The sequence below is a fragment of the Euprymna scolopes genome, chromosome 36 (assembly GCF_053919585.1).
Source record: "Euprymna scolopes isolate OS-2025 chromosome 36, ASM5391958v1, whole genome shotgun sequence".
NCBI lineage: Eukaryota > Metazoa > Mollusca > Cephalopoda > Sepiida > Sepiolidae > Euprymna > Euprymna scolopes.
In genome coordinates, this window is record NC_136517.1 from 9,240,352 (window position 1) to 9,257,500 (window position 17,149).

The 17,149-nt window shown below is 32.5% G+C and overlaps 1 protein-coding gene across 2 annotated transcripts in view; it reads left to right on the plus strand.

Moving 5' to 3' along the window:
• LOC145260324 (myosin-VIIa-like) overlaps positions 1 to 17,149 on the plus strand; it is a 965,294-nt gene that overhangs the window by 432,417 nt on the left and 515,728 nt on the right. For both annotated transcript variants that reach the window (XM_080118214.1, XM_080118215.1), the window contains exon 15: positions 7,300 to 7,411. In XM_080118214.1, coding sequence (XP_079974340.1) covers positions 7,300 to 7,411 — 112 coding nt within the window. The remainder of the gene's footprint in view (positions 1 to 7,299; positions 7,412 to 17,149) is intronic.

Here is a 17,149-nt window from a genome sequence, read left to right on the forward strand (position 1 = left end):
TCTCTCTCTCTCTCTTTGTCCTCCAACTGCTATTCTCTCTCTCTCTCTTTCTCTCTCTCTCTCTCTCTTTGTCCTCCAACTGCTAGTCTCTCTGTCTTTGTCCTCCAACTGCTACTCTCTCTCTCTTTTTGTCCTCCAACTGCTACTCTCTCTCTCTCTTTGTCCTCCAACTGCTATTCTCTCTCTCTCTTTCTCTCTCTCTCTCTCTCTTTGTCCTCCAACTGCTAGTCTCTCTGTCTTTGTCCTCCAACTGCTACTCTCTCTCTCTCTCTCTCTCTCTCTTTGTCCTCCAACTGCTAATCTCACTTTCTTCTGTCCAACTGCTCCATTCCTCTCTCTTCATCTCAACTAGTTCAGTGTAATAGGAAAAACAGAAAGAAAACAAAAAAAAAATGACTGACTGCTTGACCTAATTTCCATGTTTTTAAAGCAACTACAGTGTAAAAATAAAATAATTTTTTTCCTAGCTTTGTCCATGTACTAATTTCATCCCTGAACACCCAAAGGGAATCAATATTACAGTATTTTTCTTACCATCAAATGATGTAAGGTTTGTAAATGTATCTTGTGTAGTTTCTGACCCTTTGCTCGACACACACGCACACAGAATTATGGCTTCTCGTTCTAAAACTATCCGTGCTGATAGAGCAGAAAACTGTTGTATAATTCTTGAAACCTGTTACGCTCGCTCTCCCCATCTCCGTTTGTATGCAAAACAAGTTTATTCTTTCGAAAATCTTAATCCATTATAATTCTAACTTTTAAAATGTCTTTAAAAATAATGTCTGCTTAACTGCGTTTGGAAAATCTCAACCGAATTTGTGTTAACATTTTATTTTATTTATTTATTTTTAAAGCTTCTTTATTTCCTCTTATCGGCCATGTTGTTGAATATTTATCAAATCCACAGATGTCACATCTTATAAAGACTTTATTTGTATGAAACGCGGCAAGTTCTGTAATTCTGGTTGGGGTTGACATAAGCTAATGTTTAGTTCATTCTTAAAGTAGGCGGCCATATTGGATTAAGTGGCGTGCGATGGTTTTTGATTTGGTGACAAGAATCATCATCATTTTGTTTGTTTTTATTATCGATATCATCATTCGTTGAATGTGAATATCGATTTATTCCATGATTGAATGACTAAACATTTGTTCTGACATATGAAGAGAATTGTTTAGAGTTTAGAATAATCTCGATTCCATCAAATAGAATGAAACCATTTGCACATTATTATTTATTTTTATTTATTTTTTTAAGTTTTGATTTATTTGGTGGCAAAGATTTTAGACAACTCGAAAAATACTTGTTCCAGGACGAGTAAAATTAATTCCTCAAACAACCTTGCACACATTTCATGAGCATTAAAATCAATTTATATCGTTATTTTCATGAGCATTAAAATCAATTTATATCGTTACTAATGCTTAGGTATAAAAGTCTTAACTATTTTTTATCAAAATCCATTACATGATTTTGATTCTAGAAAATGTCTAAATTTGTTCGTTTTCAAGTCTAAGGTAAACAAACTCTTGTTGAGCCGCCCTCATAAATAATCAATTTCTAGTATTACCTTTTATCACAGAGTTCACTCATTAACCTTTATCTTCGAGTGGTTTCTGGGCCTTGATAAGTAGTGACTCCCATGTAAAAAAAAATGTTTAAGAATATATTGAAATTTAAGAAATCTTGCTTTATTGGTGTCTGATGAGTATGATCAAATTCAATGCAAAAACTCCAAATATTATTAATTATAATATCAATTAATGTCCAATACGTATTAAAATTTCACAATAATCAAAGCTGTCTAAAATTTCACAATAATACAAAGCTATCTAAAATTTCACAATAATCAAAGCTATCTAAAATTTTACAATAATCAAAGCTATCTAAAATTTTACAATAATCAAAGCTATCTAAAATTTCACAATAATCAAAGCTGTCTAAAATTTCACAATAATCAAAGCTGTCTAAAATTTCACAATAATCAAAGCTATCTAAAATTTCACAATAATCAAAGCTATCTAAAATTTCACAATAATCAAAGCTATCTAAAATTTCGCAATAATCAAAGCTATCTAAAATTTCACAATAATCAAAGCTATCTAAAATTTCACAATAATCAAAGCTGTCTAAAATTTCACAATAATCAAAGCTGTCTAAAATTTCACAATAATCAAAGCTGTCTAAAATTTTACAATAATCAAAACTATCTAAAATTTTACAATAATCAAAGCTATCTAAAATTTTACAATAATCAAAGCTATCTAAAATTTTACAATAATCAAAGCTATCTAAAATTTTACAATAATCAAAGCTATCTAAAATTTTACAATAATCAAAGCTATCTAAAATTTCACAATAATCAAAGCTGTCTAAAATTTCACAATAATCAAAGCTGTCTAAAATTTCACAATAATCAAAGCTGTCTAAAATTTCACAATAATCAAAGCTGTCTAAAATTTCACAATAATCAAAGCTGTCTAAAATTTCACAATAATCAAAGCTGTCTAAAATTTCACAATAATCAAAGCTATCTAAAAAATTTTTAAATTTCAATTTAAAATACTCTACTGAAATATTTTTTGAATTCCTTAAGATTATATATCTTGCTTTGTTTAGAGAAGCAAAAATTTATATTTGAAAAAAAAAAAAAACATTGTTTTAGTTGCTTTTCTTGATGAGCATTTGTCAACAGCTATATTTACTATCTGTATTATGAAGAGGTCTCAACATATATAGTCTTGGAAGTTTTTAACCTTTAAAACTATACAAAAAAATTTTTTTTTATCATTCGTTAGAAAAACTATGCAAAAAAAAAATGTTATCATTCGTTAGAAAACCATGTAGTCAGCAAATCATTCAATCACCTGCAATCACTGTATAAACTTGCTCTCTCGAATTCACTATAGTACCGATAATAATTTATTTTTTAAGGGATCATCAGTTGTTTACCATGAAACACTGTTTTGGGGATTTATATATATATATATATATATATATATATATATATATATATATATATATATATATAATGCACATATGTTCATTATTTATTTATTTACTTGATTTATATATAAAATAATTAGCCAAGGACATGTTTCACTGTATATACGGCTTGCCAGCGAGGCTGACTGTACAGACTCAAACCCAGAACAATAAAGTCTATAATCGGATGTGCATATCATTGTGTATAAGAATGCCATAGTTAATTCCGGAAAAAATTTTTTAGTCAAAGTTAAATATTTAAACTCGTACCAATCATTCTTCAATTATGGTCAATATTGCTATATAATTTCGACTAAAATAATTCGACATTTACTAATATATATATATATATATATATATGTAAATATGTATCACACACATGCACACACACATACACACACACACACACACACACACACACACACACACACATATATATATATAATTATTACTATAACATTTTAAATACCTACAGACACTAGTGTTTCATCATTCTGACTCCATTAGCAAGGAGAAACACACACGGTCAACTTTAACCGTGAGAAATATCGTTGAAATTTAAACATTTATTTTTAAATGTTGAGACATCCGTCCATATAACATCATGATCTTCGCATGTGAGCTTAAGTGACCGACTCACATTTCAACTTAAAAGTGCTCAACAATAAGAACAGAGTTCTTAAAGGGGCTGACATAATTATTACTATAACAATTTTTCACGCCTTCCCAAGTACTTGATATTATAAAATCCTAGGCACCTCAAAAGCATGTGGACCTGACCTCATCCTGGTTGTGCTATTAAAAAAATGTTCCACTGAGGTCGCTCCTGTTCTCTCTAAACTCTTTAACAAATGCCTTAACGAATCTTGCTTTCCTGGCTGCTGGAAAACTGCTTCTATGGTACCAGTTTACAAAAACTCTGGCGAAAGAACTGACCCATTAGATTATCGCCCAATAAGCCTCCTCCCACTTTTCACCTGCAGACACTAGTGTTTCATCCTTTCGAGAATCATCAGTGCAGGGTGCCATGATTACCGCCGGTCAGGAGATTCGAACCCGGCCACAAAGCTATCTCTGACTCCACATATGCATAGTTGATATCGATTTTTTTTTTTTTTTTTTTTTTTTGTCGTCGTCGTCGTCGACGACGACGACTATTAAATTTAATTTGATTTATCTCTCCCCTGGAAGTTGCAAAAGATTATCTCTTTAGAATTCACAAATCGCCCATACATTTGGATGTGTATATATATATATATATATATATATTAGTGATGGCACAGTCTTATACAGTTACTGATTCTAATTCTTTATAAATCTCTAAAATATTTAGCTATAGAGTTGCTATTTTTCCCCGATTACCGTAAAACCTCACGTTAAATGTGCAGATATTTTCTCAAACGTAAAAAATATATCTGTGAAGAATGATATGCAGTTTTTAACTTTACTGGTAGTTTAAAATTAATAAATATTTATAATTTTATCATTACTACCAGCAGGGAAAGATTTTGTTTTAAATAAAATAAACAGTTAAAAGAATCGTTTTTGGCATCAGAAAATGGGCATAAATTTTTCCGATTTCGATATCCCCCAAAATTTCGTTTAATCGTCCGAGCACTAATATATATATATATATATATATAACTACTTCATTTAATCACAAATTTATATACGAAAGTATGAATTTATGCGTAAACTTTAAGTATTTACTTCAACAGTGTTCAATACATAGGTAGAGCTAGGTAGTAAGTTATAAAATATATATGGCGATTAAGCTACACAGAATATTCCACGTTTCATCCATGCTAGGATTCCTGATGATGCATAAGCCTAATGAATCCTAGCATGGATGAAACGCGGAATATTCTGTGTAGCTTAATCGCCATATATATTTTATAACTTACTATATATATATATAATGCACATATGTTCATTATTTATTTATTTACTTGATTTATATATAAAATAATTATCCATGGACATGTTTCACTGTGTCTATGGCTTGTCAGTGAGGCTGACTATACAGACTCAAACCCAGAACCATAAAGTCTATAATCGGGTGCGCATACCATTGTGTATAAGCAAGCAAATAAATAAACAACGAATAATTTTATTTCATTTTATTTTTTATGGAATCATTCCAAGAGTTTCTTTTGAATAAAATGTACAAAGGGTTGTTGTTTGAACGCCATAAACATTTGCAAATTGCAAGATTCAATTTTTGTACATGAAATTGTTCAACATGTTAATATTATAATCTGTGAATAAAAAATTAAAAAAAAAAATCATGATTTATTGACATTATTCACATATTTAATTCTTTCAATAATTGTAATTTATTGATGTAATACTACCTGTACTTATCCGGTGTTGGGCGGGTGTGACCTATGCTCGGTCCTGGAACCAAATAGAAAGCTATCTCCATCGCAGGTCACCCAAATGTGACCCATGCTCGTCCTTCGCAGGGGATCCTTTGTTAGGTATTTCAGCATAGTAGGACCCGTTGATTGATTTGGTTAGAGTTGATTTCACTTTCGTGTTATTAGTGAGTAAATCTCGTGCACACAAAAGAAAGACTCGGTTAATTCTATTCTACTGGTTAATTCAAGATAGATATACACAATATTTACTTATATATAATTGTTCAAATGTTGATTTTGACAAAATTCTACTGAGTCCCAATTAGATTAATTATTCTCGGTTTTACGGTGTGGTGGTGGTGGTGGTGGTGGTGGTGGCGGCGGTTCAGGAAGAGAGGAGGGGGTGACGACTCTCGATTGTATTTGATATCTCTCAAATCTCAGCTCCAACTCACGATTTTGGCGTGGGGATTCGCTTATGTAGTGAAGTGATGGTGTGGCTCGAGGCTGCTTCCTGGATCAATCACAACTAATGACGTCACCTCAGGGGGATCCCCTACTCCCCGTATGCACCAGCGATTCTGCAAACTCTATCAGGCCTGTTTCTCATGATCGAAAGGTTAACCCTGTGAACTCTCAGTCTGGTACTGCACTGAGAGGCCAGACAACTCGGAAACGAAATTATATTTCGTTATGTCTCTCAAAGTGACATCAAGTTGTCGTTTTCACCAAACAATAACATTTATAGCTCAAATTTTTCCTTCAGCAGGGATATCTTGTTGAGTAAAACCCTTTATTTAATCCACAGAGGTAGCATGTCCTTGTTCCATCAGCCATGACTGTGTAGAAGTCTTAAGCAATTTGCAATTGTATTTTGAGTCTTGCTCACACTGAGGATTGAACCTTCAACCTCCAGAAGAGTGTAACTTGCAACTGAATTTTACCAAGTAGTTTATCCATTACACCACGGGTCCTTGCTACCATCATGGATTAAATATAGGGTTCCGTTCAAAATTCTGTGCAGATTCCTAAGAATAAAATAAATCTGAAGAAAATCGGAGGTTACATCGACTGAAACGTTGTGAAAATACTACTTAGGATGGGAGCAGTAGTGTGAATAACTGAAATAAAATGAATAAACAAACCATTGTTTTGTTCATTCAATCTTGCATCGCATGTTATGTAAACCGTTCTTTTTTATTTTAAATAAAATGAACCTGAATTTTTTTTTTTATTCCATTTTCACCCCAAATAAGGCACAGTACCACTTTGAAGTAGAGGGCTACTATCAGGGCCATAAGTTGCAGGAGTATTATGTGGGGAGATGAGCAGCAAGATGTCTGTTCACATTGCACTTGAACTTCTGCATGTCAGTACAGTTGGGAAAGCAGAATTCCAGAATGGAGTTCCAAAATCTAGCAGTTCTGAGGAATAAACTATTGGAGTAGAAGGCTTTCTTACACCTAGGGATCTCTACTGTGAATGGGGTGAGATTTAGCTGCTTGTCGGGTTTGTCGAGGGTGTTTACGTTGAGGGAGTACAAGTGCTTGTAGTTCGTCAGGGCATTAACCATTAAAATACTTGTAGAACAGGTAGAGGGATGCAGCATTTCATCGATGGGACAGAGGCTGAAGCTTAGATGTTAGTTCAGGACCTATCAGATTGGCAACTCTTCTTTTGAACCCTGCCCAGGAGTGAGAGACTGGTAGCAGATGCACCAGCCCAAATGTGACAACAATACTCCATACATGGACGAGTGGTAGCCCCATATATTTTCCTTCCCATATTTAAATGGATAAACAGATAAAATCCCAACATCTTCTTTTAATCTAATGTACCATTTTTCAAAATTAAAAAAAATATATGTTTATCGTACTTAATTTTTGTCCCAATCAAAAATGTCTGATGTTGAAATATTGATGTGAATTTTTTTTTCTTATTTTTTCTCAGGTCTTTTTACGAAATTCAGTATTTGAACCATTGGAAGATCGTCGACAGTTATATCTCTGCGGAAAGGCCATCGTTCTACAAAAGATTTGGAGAGGATATGTCTGTCGAAAAAGTAAGCAAGTTTTGTTGATATTCTGTCCAACTGATTATTCCGAACTTGACAAATGTCTTCTATTTTAATATTTTATATATATATATATATATATATATATATATATATATATATATACTAGCAGTTCTGCCCAGCTTTGCTAGGGCCCTATGTACTGTTCATATATATATATATATATATATATATATATATATATATATATATATATATATATATATATATATATATATATATATATATAAAAGTGTGAATATGTAAAGTAATGCCTTTCTGTATAATAGTCTTCCTTAACTACCATGGAGAAAAGATAGACAGACATTTTCACTTTTATAGATATATAGATTGGATGCAATATAAAGTAATGATTTAAAAATATAAAAAAAGACTCACGTGCCACCACCGAGAATCGAAACCAAAACGTTCAGTTCATGATTTATTTTACCTCTGCCGTTAATGACTGGGCTATGAAAACATGTTTACTGCATGGCTAAAAATTAAAACATGAACCAATAGCTACTACGTTATGCATTCGTAATGCCGGCATTCAACCTTCACCTGACAAATTTCATTTTTTTTCATTTTCACACTTTTGCACGGATTTTTCCAGACTAAAACCCAAATATAAAGGTTTGCATGGATTCAAATACCTTATATATAAAGTTTCATGTGTGTAGACCAAAAACTCTAGGAGGAGTTTGGTAGGCAAAATTTGTTAAACAAAAATATATATGTATACATGAATATATATGGAAACAATTTTGTGTTTACTATAAACTTTTTACGCAAATATTATGCAAGTATAAATCATATAGAATATCTGCATGAATATAATTACACGTAATAGTTAACTAAAGATGATTATCCATTCAGACAACCGAGGCAACTAATAGGGAATTAATTAAAATGAATGTTTAAAAGAATATGCAAATTAACTAGATCGTTTGCTAGGGAATGCAATTCCATGGCCCATATATGAGAAAATTGTATTTTCTTTTTAAATAAATAGAAGAGAGGGTTTTTAATATGAATATCAATACACACAAAAGAAAAACGAATTTATAGGAGTGTATATATATATATATATATATATATATATATATATATATATATATATATAGATACATTCGATTATAAAAACTATACCTTTAATGTATATGTTCAATAATTTTTGTTCCAAATTGCCACAATTAAGCTCAATAAGAATGAATTTACACTTTCAGAGCATATATATAGCTAGTAAACATTCCAAAGCTACAAATGCAAAAACAAAAAGACTCTGCATCATCATACTGTATGAATCCGAAGATGCTATTGTTGACATCAGTTCCCCTGATATTTTTCTAGTGAGATTTTTTCTATAAAGATAATCAAATACTTATGCGAGGGGCCAACATCCTAAATGAAAGTGATTTTTGTAGAAACGGACTGGATTCGAACTTGGAACACCCAGGTCGTTAGTCTGTGTTATTAACCACTTGACCACTGTCACCTATCCCAAAAGACTAAAAGACAACAAGGAAACGTGAGAAAATGAAATGATGGAATTATCTTTGGCTACAGTTGGATGCAAATGATAATCTGAACCATGATATATCCCACAAACCTCGAAGACCTGATTTTCGAAAAACAAAAAATAAGTCCGATCATAAGAAAAATGAAATCCAAGAGAAGGTTGTTAGTGATAAAAAAAGAACAAAGTGACATAGTTCACATCACACAAGGCACACATTGCCATTGAGACGTAAGGGATTAGATTTATAGGGGTATCCTAAGTGGGGATTTGTGCAGAAAGATACTTGTTCACATAACATTTAAATTTTTGCAGGTTGATATTGTTTAAGAAACAGGAGAGTAGGGAGGAAGTTTCGAAGGCAAGCGGCTCAAGGAAAGAAGCTATTAGAATAGAAAGGTTCCCAGCATTTTGGGGTCTCTACAGTGAAGGGGTGGGATCTTGCTGATTGTCAGGTTACTCGGGGGGGGGCATATTTACAATGATGGGTAGAAATGTAGAAAATTCATCATCACGTTTTGCAAAGTTCTTGTGAAACAAGAAAAAATAATGCAACATTACGGTGATGGGAACTGCATAGATGGTATGGGACCTATTAGATTAGAGACTCTTTCATTGGATCCTGTCTAAGGGTGGGAAGGCTAATGGTTGATGCACCAACCAAAATGTCATAACAGCTAGACTTTGGAATTTCCTTCCTGCTTCCCTGACTGTACTGATATGCAGAATTTTAAATGTAATATAAACAAACATCTTGTTAATCTTTCCTACGCATGAAAAAAAAAGGTCCTCTATGCATGGGCAAGTTGTAGCTTTGTAGAGATACAGTATATCCTGCCTTGGCAGAGTTCAAAATAGACTACGTGGCCTAGTAAGGGATACCCTTTTTTCTTCTCTACAACCTCTTTCTCACAGTCTGTCTCTGCTTTATCATTATTTTCATGGCAAGTGCTCGTCTGAGCTCCAATCTATGGTCCCCCCATCAAACTTTCACAAAAAACACTCGTCTAGCTGAAAACACTATCAATAATCCCCCCACTCTTTATCTGTGCCTAAACCTAAACGTAGATTTCATGAACAAAGCTTCTTTCTTAGAACTGCACGCCTGTGGAACTGTCTTCCGTTTGCCTGCTTTCAAGCTGACTACAATATGGTTGTCTTCAAGTTCAATGTAAACAAGTTCTCAATGAGCTGTTCCACTTAAGTTAACAAATTTACCGAATTTCCATTACTAACGATTACTATATTGTCCAATTTCTACTGTACACTGTTTAATCCTTATCCTCGAGTGGCCTCTGGGCCTTAATATGTGGTGATGCCTATGTAAAAAAAAAAAGAAAAACAATTCTTGCTGTGTAATGTTATTTTTTACCATTTTAGTTGACGCTAAAAAGTTATTCATTTTCAGAAAGTTTGTGTCACAATCAGAAGATAATTCTTGATTTTTGTCTTTGAGAATTGATCAATATTTTAGCACCGTTTTTGGAGAGTGAGAAGATCGAAGTTGTTGATTTTCCAATTTTATTCTGGAATATTTCTATCGATTATTATCGAATATTAATGTAAAATTATATTCAGAGGAAGCAAGTAATTAAAAAAAAAATAAACTGAGAAAATTTCTTAGATATTTAGGTTTCAGTAAAATATTAGGACGGGGAGGGGAATGTTGTCAGCCATTTTCGTTATTTTAATATAACTATTTTTCATTTCCTCGAAATTATTAAATGTTTTATTTTATTCTGTTTTCGCAAGATAAGGCCAGTTGAGATTAAATTTCAGAGTACTGCGTTAAGTTATTTTGTTTATTTATTAGAAATGTCTTATTTTGTTTAAAAAACAAAAAAAAAAAAAAGAAAGAAAAAAAATGACTAAAACTACCCGGCATTGCCGAGGAGCATGGATAAAAAATTAGAAAAAGTTAAAAAAAAAAAAAAAAAAAATAGGATGGGTAACATCTTTTTTATATTGTCTCTCTCAACCTGTTCCTTCGACTCTCCTCCGCCTGCTTATTTTTGCTCTCCTTCTTTACTGTTTATCTTCCTCTTTTCTCTTTCTCTCCCCCTCACATTTTCTTTCTCTCCCCCTCACATTTTCTTTCTCTCCCCCTCAATCTTTCTTTCTCTCCCCCTCACTCTTTCTTTCTCTCCCCTTTCTCTCTCTCTCTGTCTCTTTTCCCTCATTCTTTCTCTTACTCGTTTTCCCTGGTTCAATATGATTTTAAAAAATGAAAAAGAAAAATGTCCCACAAGAATTTTCTCGATAAATCGATTGTCAATTGATTAATGACGAACATTTACAGGATTGAAATTCGATCACTAATAAGATTAGTCTATTTGTTAAAATTGAATTCTAAGACGATCATATTGTATTCTGAAGGAAAGCAGTCCTATGGTAATGTGTTCTACAGATCGGAAGTTCTTGGAAATAAACTCTGTTCATGGAAATTCTATTTGATGCCAGGCATATGAGGAAAGAAAAGAAAATTTCTCTACAGCTGTGGTAGTAGGACAAGTATTTCATCCGTATGGAAATCTGCGGAATTCTGACTTTCGGAATGCGTTCATTCTCCCATGCAATCTTTTCATGCCTCAATTCCATTGCATCTACACGTATTTGCGATGAATGATGATTTCTGATATTTGCTTAATTAAATTATCTTTCCCTTGAATAAATGTGATAATAATATTACGTTTTTCATGGATAATTATTTTATTTGCTTCTTTCATGGAAACAAAGAACAAGAATGGAGAATGGCGAAAAGAGATGAATGGCATAAATGTTTTTTTGGTTTTCTTATTATTATTTCTAGCAGAAAAAAAAAAAATATGAATGCGTTGGTGATTATTCGAAACATTTAATTTATTTTGCAACACTGATTTGTCTTCAATTATGATTTTGGTTTGGAATGATTCTCATTTTGTTAAGATTATTATTATTTATTTTTTCTTTATTTTTGGCAAATATTGTGTAATATTTTCTGAAAAATAATTTTTCCTTGCAAGAAAAAAGGAAAATGTTCATCATCTTCCTTCTTTTCCATTAATATTCTTGAACTTCAAAGACATCAAGTGTTGAGGCCCCATTCGGGGGATGTGGAGAATGTGGAGTTGCCTCTTAGTTACCATTGCTCTCAGGTCCACTTTAGTCTGGCGTGGTAATACCTGTTAGGGCATCTGGTTCTGCTAAATCAGGCTGTCTGAAGATACTGGTTTCCTCATCAAAAATGCACCAAACATTGATGATATTGGTTTTTATTATTATTATTATTATTATTATTATTATTATTATTATTATTATTATTATTATTCATTTCCCTGTGCAAAACTCAATTCTGTTATGCAAAGCAAAAAAAAACAAATAAAAAAAAAAAAACAATTTTCCTCTACAAAATAACCAAACCAAACATCTAAAGAACTTGCAGCATAAAAACTTTTTTAAAAAATTACTACATTCAGCATTAAACAACCTGGAAAGAGTTGATATGTGATAAAACAAAACCACCAAACCAAACACCATGAATAAATATTTGAAGATATAAAGAACTTGAAGCATAAAAACTTTTCCAGATTTATTGGATTCGACATTAAATAACCCAAAAACATTCAACCATCACGTCTAAAATGTCTAAAATTTAAAGCTTAATGGAGTCTTAAGACCCCTTAAGCTTAAGCCGTAAATCCGGGGAATCTTGTGTCATTGATGCTTAATGATCCTAATTCAAATTTAATGCTATTCTGAAATATTTGAATTTTCAATTGGGAAATTGTGTTCGTGTCACACCAGCTAAGAGCTAATATATTTGAAATGCACAAAAGGAACTGAAATTTTTTTATGTTTGTAAATTCATCGTAGATATCCATTAATAAATATTTTCATTGGGTTATTTTAAAGGGTTGTTACATTTGAAATGGTTGTTACATGGCATTATGCTGTCACAGACTTAGTCGCATGGTGCCTTGTTTGGGGTGAATAAACAGTACGACAATAAAATGAAATTTAAAAAAATCAAACCGATATTTTTTTTTTCTTTAAGACATATTCCAAATTTCCAAATTTCAAATCGTGAAGACAAATTTATTTAAAATAATATTTACACAGGCCCCGGGGGGAGGGGGATGCTGAATAGAATAATGATGACTCTTTATCTTTCACTCGTATCTAATTAGTTTTCGCAATTGAAACTTTTTTTCTCCTTCTTTCAGGCAGTAAATTATCTGTCATTTCTGTCCATCATGGCTCTGTTTCGCTTTTTCTTGTGATTTTAAAGCGATAAAAATTATTTCTTCGGGTTTTAGATTAAATAAACGGAAACAAAATAAAGACGTTTATCTTTATCGGATGAAATGCATGCAAAAACAGAATGAAAGACTGTTATACATATATATATATATATATATATATATATATATATATATATATATATATATATATATATATAAACCAAACAAAACAACCAATCGAAACGTGATAAATAAAGAAGAAAGTCACGTAACTCTTGCTTCCCCTATTTTGTCTTTTACGCCTTGCATTCTAGGATTGATGCTTCTGACAACGAGGGAAGAATTGTTATTTTCTGGGTCAGAATCTATTCCATCTAAACACTTATCGTTGGCAAATCTTTGACCTTGAAGTACTATTTATTTATTTATTAGATCCTTACATCAAGTGGCTTCATGCCTTGTCTGGAGCGATTTCCATAAAAAAATGTTTAAAGATATAAAGAACTTGAAGCATTAAGTAACCCAAAAATGGTAGATATGCCATGAAACCAAAACAACCAACTATTACGATTTTTATTGTTACTATTAACATTATTATTATTATTATTATTATTATTATTATTATTATTATTATTATTATTATTATTATTTGTATAATGGCTTTCAAACCTTACCTCCAAACTAATCTCTATCTCTGACCAGATCTTTATTCGTCTTTCCCTCAAGTATTCCTTTTATCATTTCCTTCCTTGCCAACGAACTCTGCTACCTCAACTGTTCTACATTTAGTAACCCAACTACTCATCCATTTTTTTTTTCATGATATCAAACTCTCCTGTTCTGCACGCATTTCTCTATCCAGATTTCATGTTCATTTGAGCTCATCTGATATCAGACTATCATTCAGACTCACATAACACATCCATCGTATCATTCTCACCCCCATTTCTCTCCATGAAACGCATATCCTCAATCCTCACCGGCCAGGTTTCACTTCCATTCATCATCACACTGTGTATATGCAGCAGTAATGTCACAATCTTGCCTCGAAGAAACAAAAGTTGTGCTGACGCATGGAAACCAGAAAAACGCCACAAGAGGTGCGACTTGTTTTATGGAGAAGCAACCTGACAAGCCGATGTGAAGCAACAAGCCCATGTGAAGGGGCAAGCCCATGTGAAGCTGAAAGCCCATGTGAAGACTAATGAGTATAAAAGAAACCAAACTTGAAAGGAAATAAAAATAATATTTTGCTTGTTTGATCAGTGAATAGTTCGACTCAGGAGAGGTGTGGTTGGAGATTGCGCAACTTTTGCCACAAAATCTTCACGCACAAGCACCCTTCAGTGGGTGTCCATAGTCTGTCAATGGAACTGTTCAGTAAAATGAAATAAATAATTCTAATGCTGAATTTAGAAATGCATTATTTTCTATTATATAAAAACTCTTTCCCACAGAAGAGACGTTGCGAGCCTGTCTCTGCTTTATCGTTATTTCCATGGCAGGTGCTCGTCTGAGCTTCAATCTATGGTTCCCCCCTTGCCAAACTTTCATGAAAAACACCCGTCTAGCCAGAACCACTACCAAAAGTGCCCCATACTCTTTATCTCTGCCTAAACATAAATGTAGATTCCATGAGCAGAGCTTCTTTCTTAGAACTGCATGCCTGTGGAACTCTCTTCCATTGGCGTGCTTCCCAGCTGACTACAATCTGATTGTCTTCAAGTCTAATGTAAGCAAGTTCTTGATGAACCGTTCCCCTATATAATCCAACTTACAAATGTTAAAAACGCTATAATCACACTACCTATATTAAAAACGCTATAATTACATTGTCTAACGTATACCCATTAACCCTTATCCTCGAGTGGCCTCCGGGCCTTGATAAGTGGTGATTCCTATGTTAAAAAAAAAAAAAAAAAAAGTTATAATTTTGTGTGTGTCTGTGAGTCTAGATAAAACTTAAAAACTACACAGGGTACACTTATAAACATTACACCACCGGATTAAGTGTGACTTTAAGTTATAGCAACAAAATAATGTAATATTATTTGAGGGGGAGGGGTGTCACCGGGGGGGGGATGCAAAATTGATGCATGAGCATGATAAAGTAAAAATAATCTATACTTAATCTGTGAAAAAAAAAAAAAAAAAAAAAAAGCTCGAACTCAATGCTTCACCATTCAGGAGAGCAAACAACGATGTGAAAAGCTCCAGTTTAAAATTTGCATTGCAGTGTGATCTATGATATCCACTTTTTACCAGATTGTGCAAAAGACAAGATAAAAATGTCAACACGAATGAATACATGCTCAAGTCTTACAACAATTTCTTCTTTCGACCTCTTAATTCGTATGATGCCGGATGCTCACAGGTCAAGTAAACTGCGTATCAAAAGCAACACTAATTCTTGTACTAATAGTATCGAACAGCAGAAATGAACATTTGTCATAGTTAAAGTTCACAAACGTGCGAAGAGCATAGAACAGAAGATCACAAGTGACAAAAAAAATGTCTAGTGGCTGAAGATGTTTATGTACAATGGGTCTCAAAAAGATGTATATACACTTTGTACAGTGATACAATTAGGTTATAACTAGAAGAATACTCGTAAAATTGATCCCACCCCCCACATAACAATTTTGTACCACTTCTATGTCTACTTACGATTAAAATCAAGATTTAATGACACTAAACCTTATATCTAGAATCCTTATTCCAATGTTGATCAAAATCTAGTACATTATTTTTATTCTCTAAAATGTCTAAAATTTAAAGCTTAATGGAGTCTTAAGACCCCTTAAGCTTAAGCCGTAAATCCGGGGAATCTTGTGTCATTGATGCTTAATGATCCTAATTCAAATTTAATGCTATTCTGAAATATTTGAATTTTCAATTGGGAAATTGTGTTCGTGTCACACCAGCTAAGAGCTAATATATTTGAAATGCACAAAAGGAACTGAAATTTTTTTATGTTTGTAAATTCATCGTAGATATCCATTAATAAATATTTTCATTGGGTTATTTTAAAGGGTTGTTACATTTGAAAGGGTTGTTACATGGCATTATGCTGTCACAGACTTAGTCGCATGGTGCCTTGTTTGGGGTGAATAAACAGTACGACAATAAAATGAAATTTAAAAAAATCAAACCGATATTTTTTTTTTCTTTAAGACATATTCCAAATTTCCACATTTCAAATGGTGAAGACAAATTTATTTAAAATAATATTTACACAGGCCCCGGGGGGAGGGGGATGCTGAATAGAATAATGATGACTCTTTATCTTTCACTCGTATCTAATTAGTTTTCGCAATTGAAACTTTTTTTCTCCTTCTTTCAGGCAGTAAATTATCTGTCATTTCTGTCCATCATGGCTCTGTTTCGCTTTTTCTTGTGATTTTAAAGCGATAAAAATTATTTCTTCGGGTTTTAGATTAAATAAACGGAAACAAAATAAAGACGTTTATCTTTATCGGATGAAATGCATGCAAAAACAGAATGAAAGACTGTTATACATATATATATATATATATATATATATATATATATATATATATATATATATATATATATATATATATATATATATATATATATATGTATGTATGTACGGCATAATTACGTTGACACACCGGTCCTCGTCAGATCACCGAAGTTAAGCAACGTTGAGGCTAGTACAAGATGGGTGACCATTTGGCAATTTTAGGCGCTGTATGTGCTTATCTCGGCATTGTTTCCAATCGTCCTGAACCTCCACTTGCCACTGGTATTCAACAATGTTGACTCAGGAGAGGTGTGGTGGGAGATTGAAGGAAGCCATTTATATATATATATATATATATATATATATATATATATATATATATAAACTAGCAGGCTACCCGGCGTTGCCTGGTTGTAAAATACACGTAAATATATTTTAATTTATGCAGAGTGTGTATTTATTATTATAGTGCTAAATTTTATTGATTATTATATTTTACCCAGGATTTCAAAAGTTAAAAT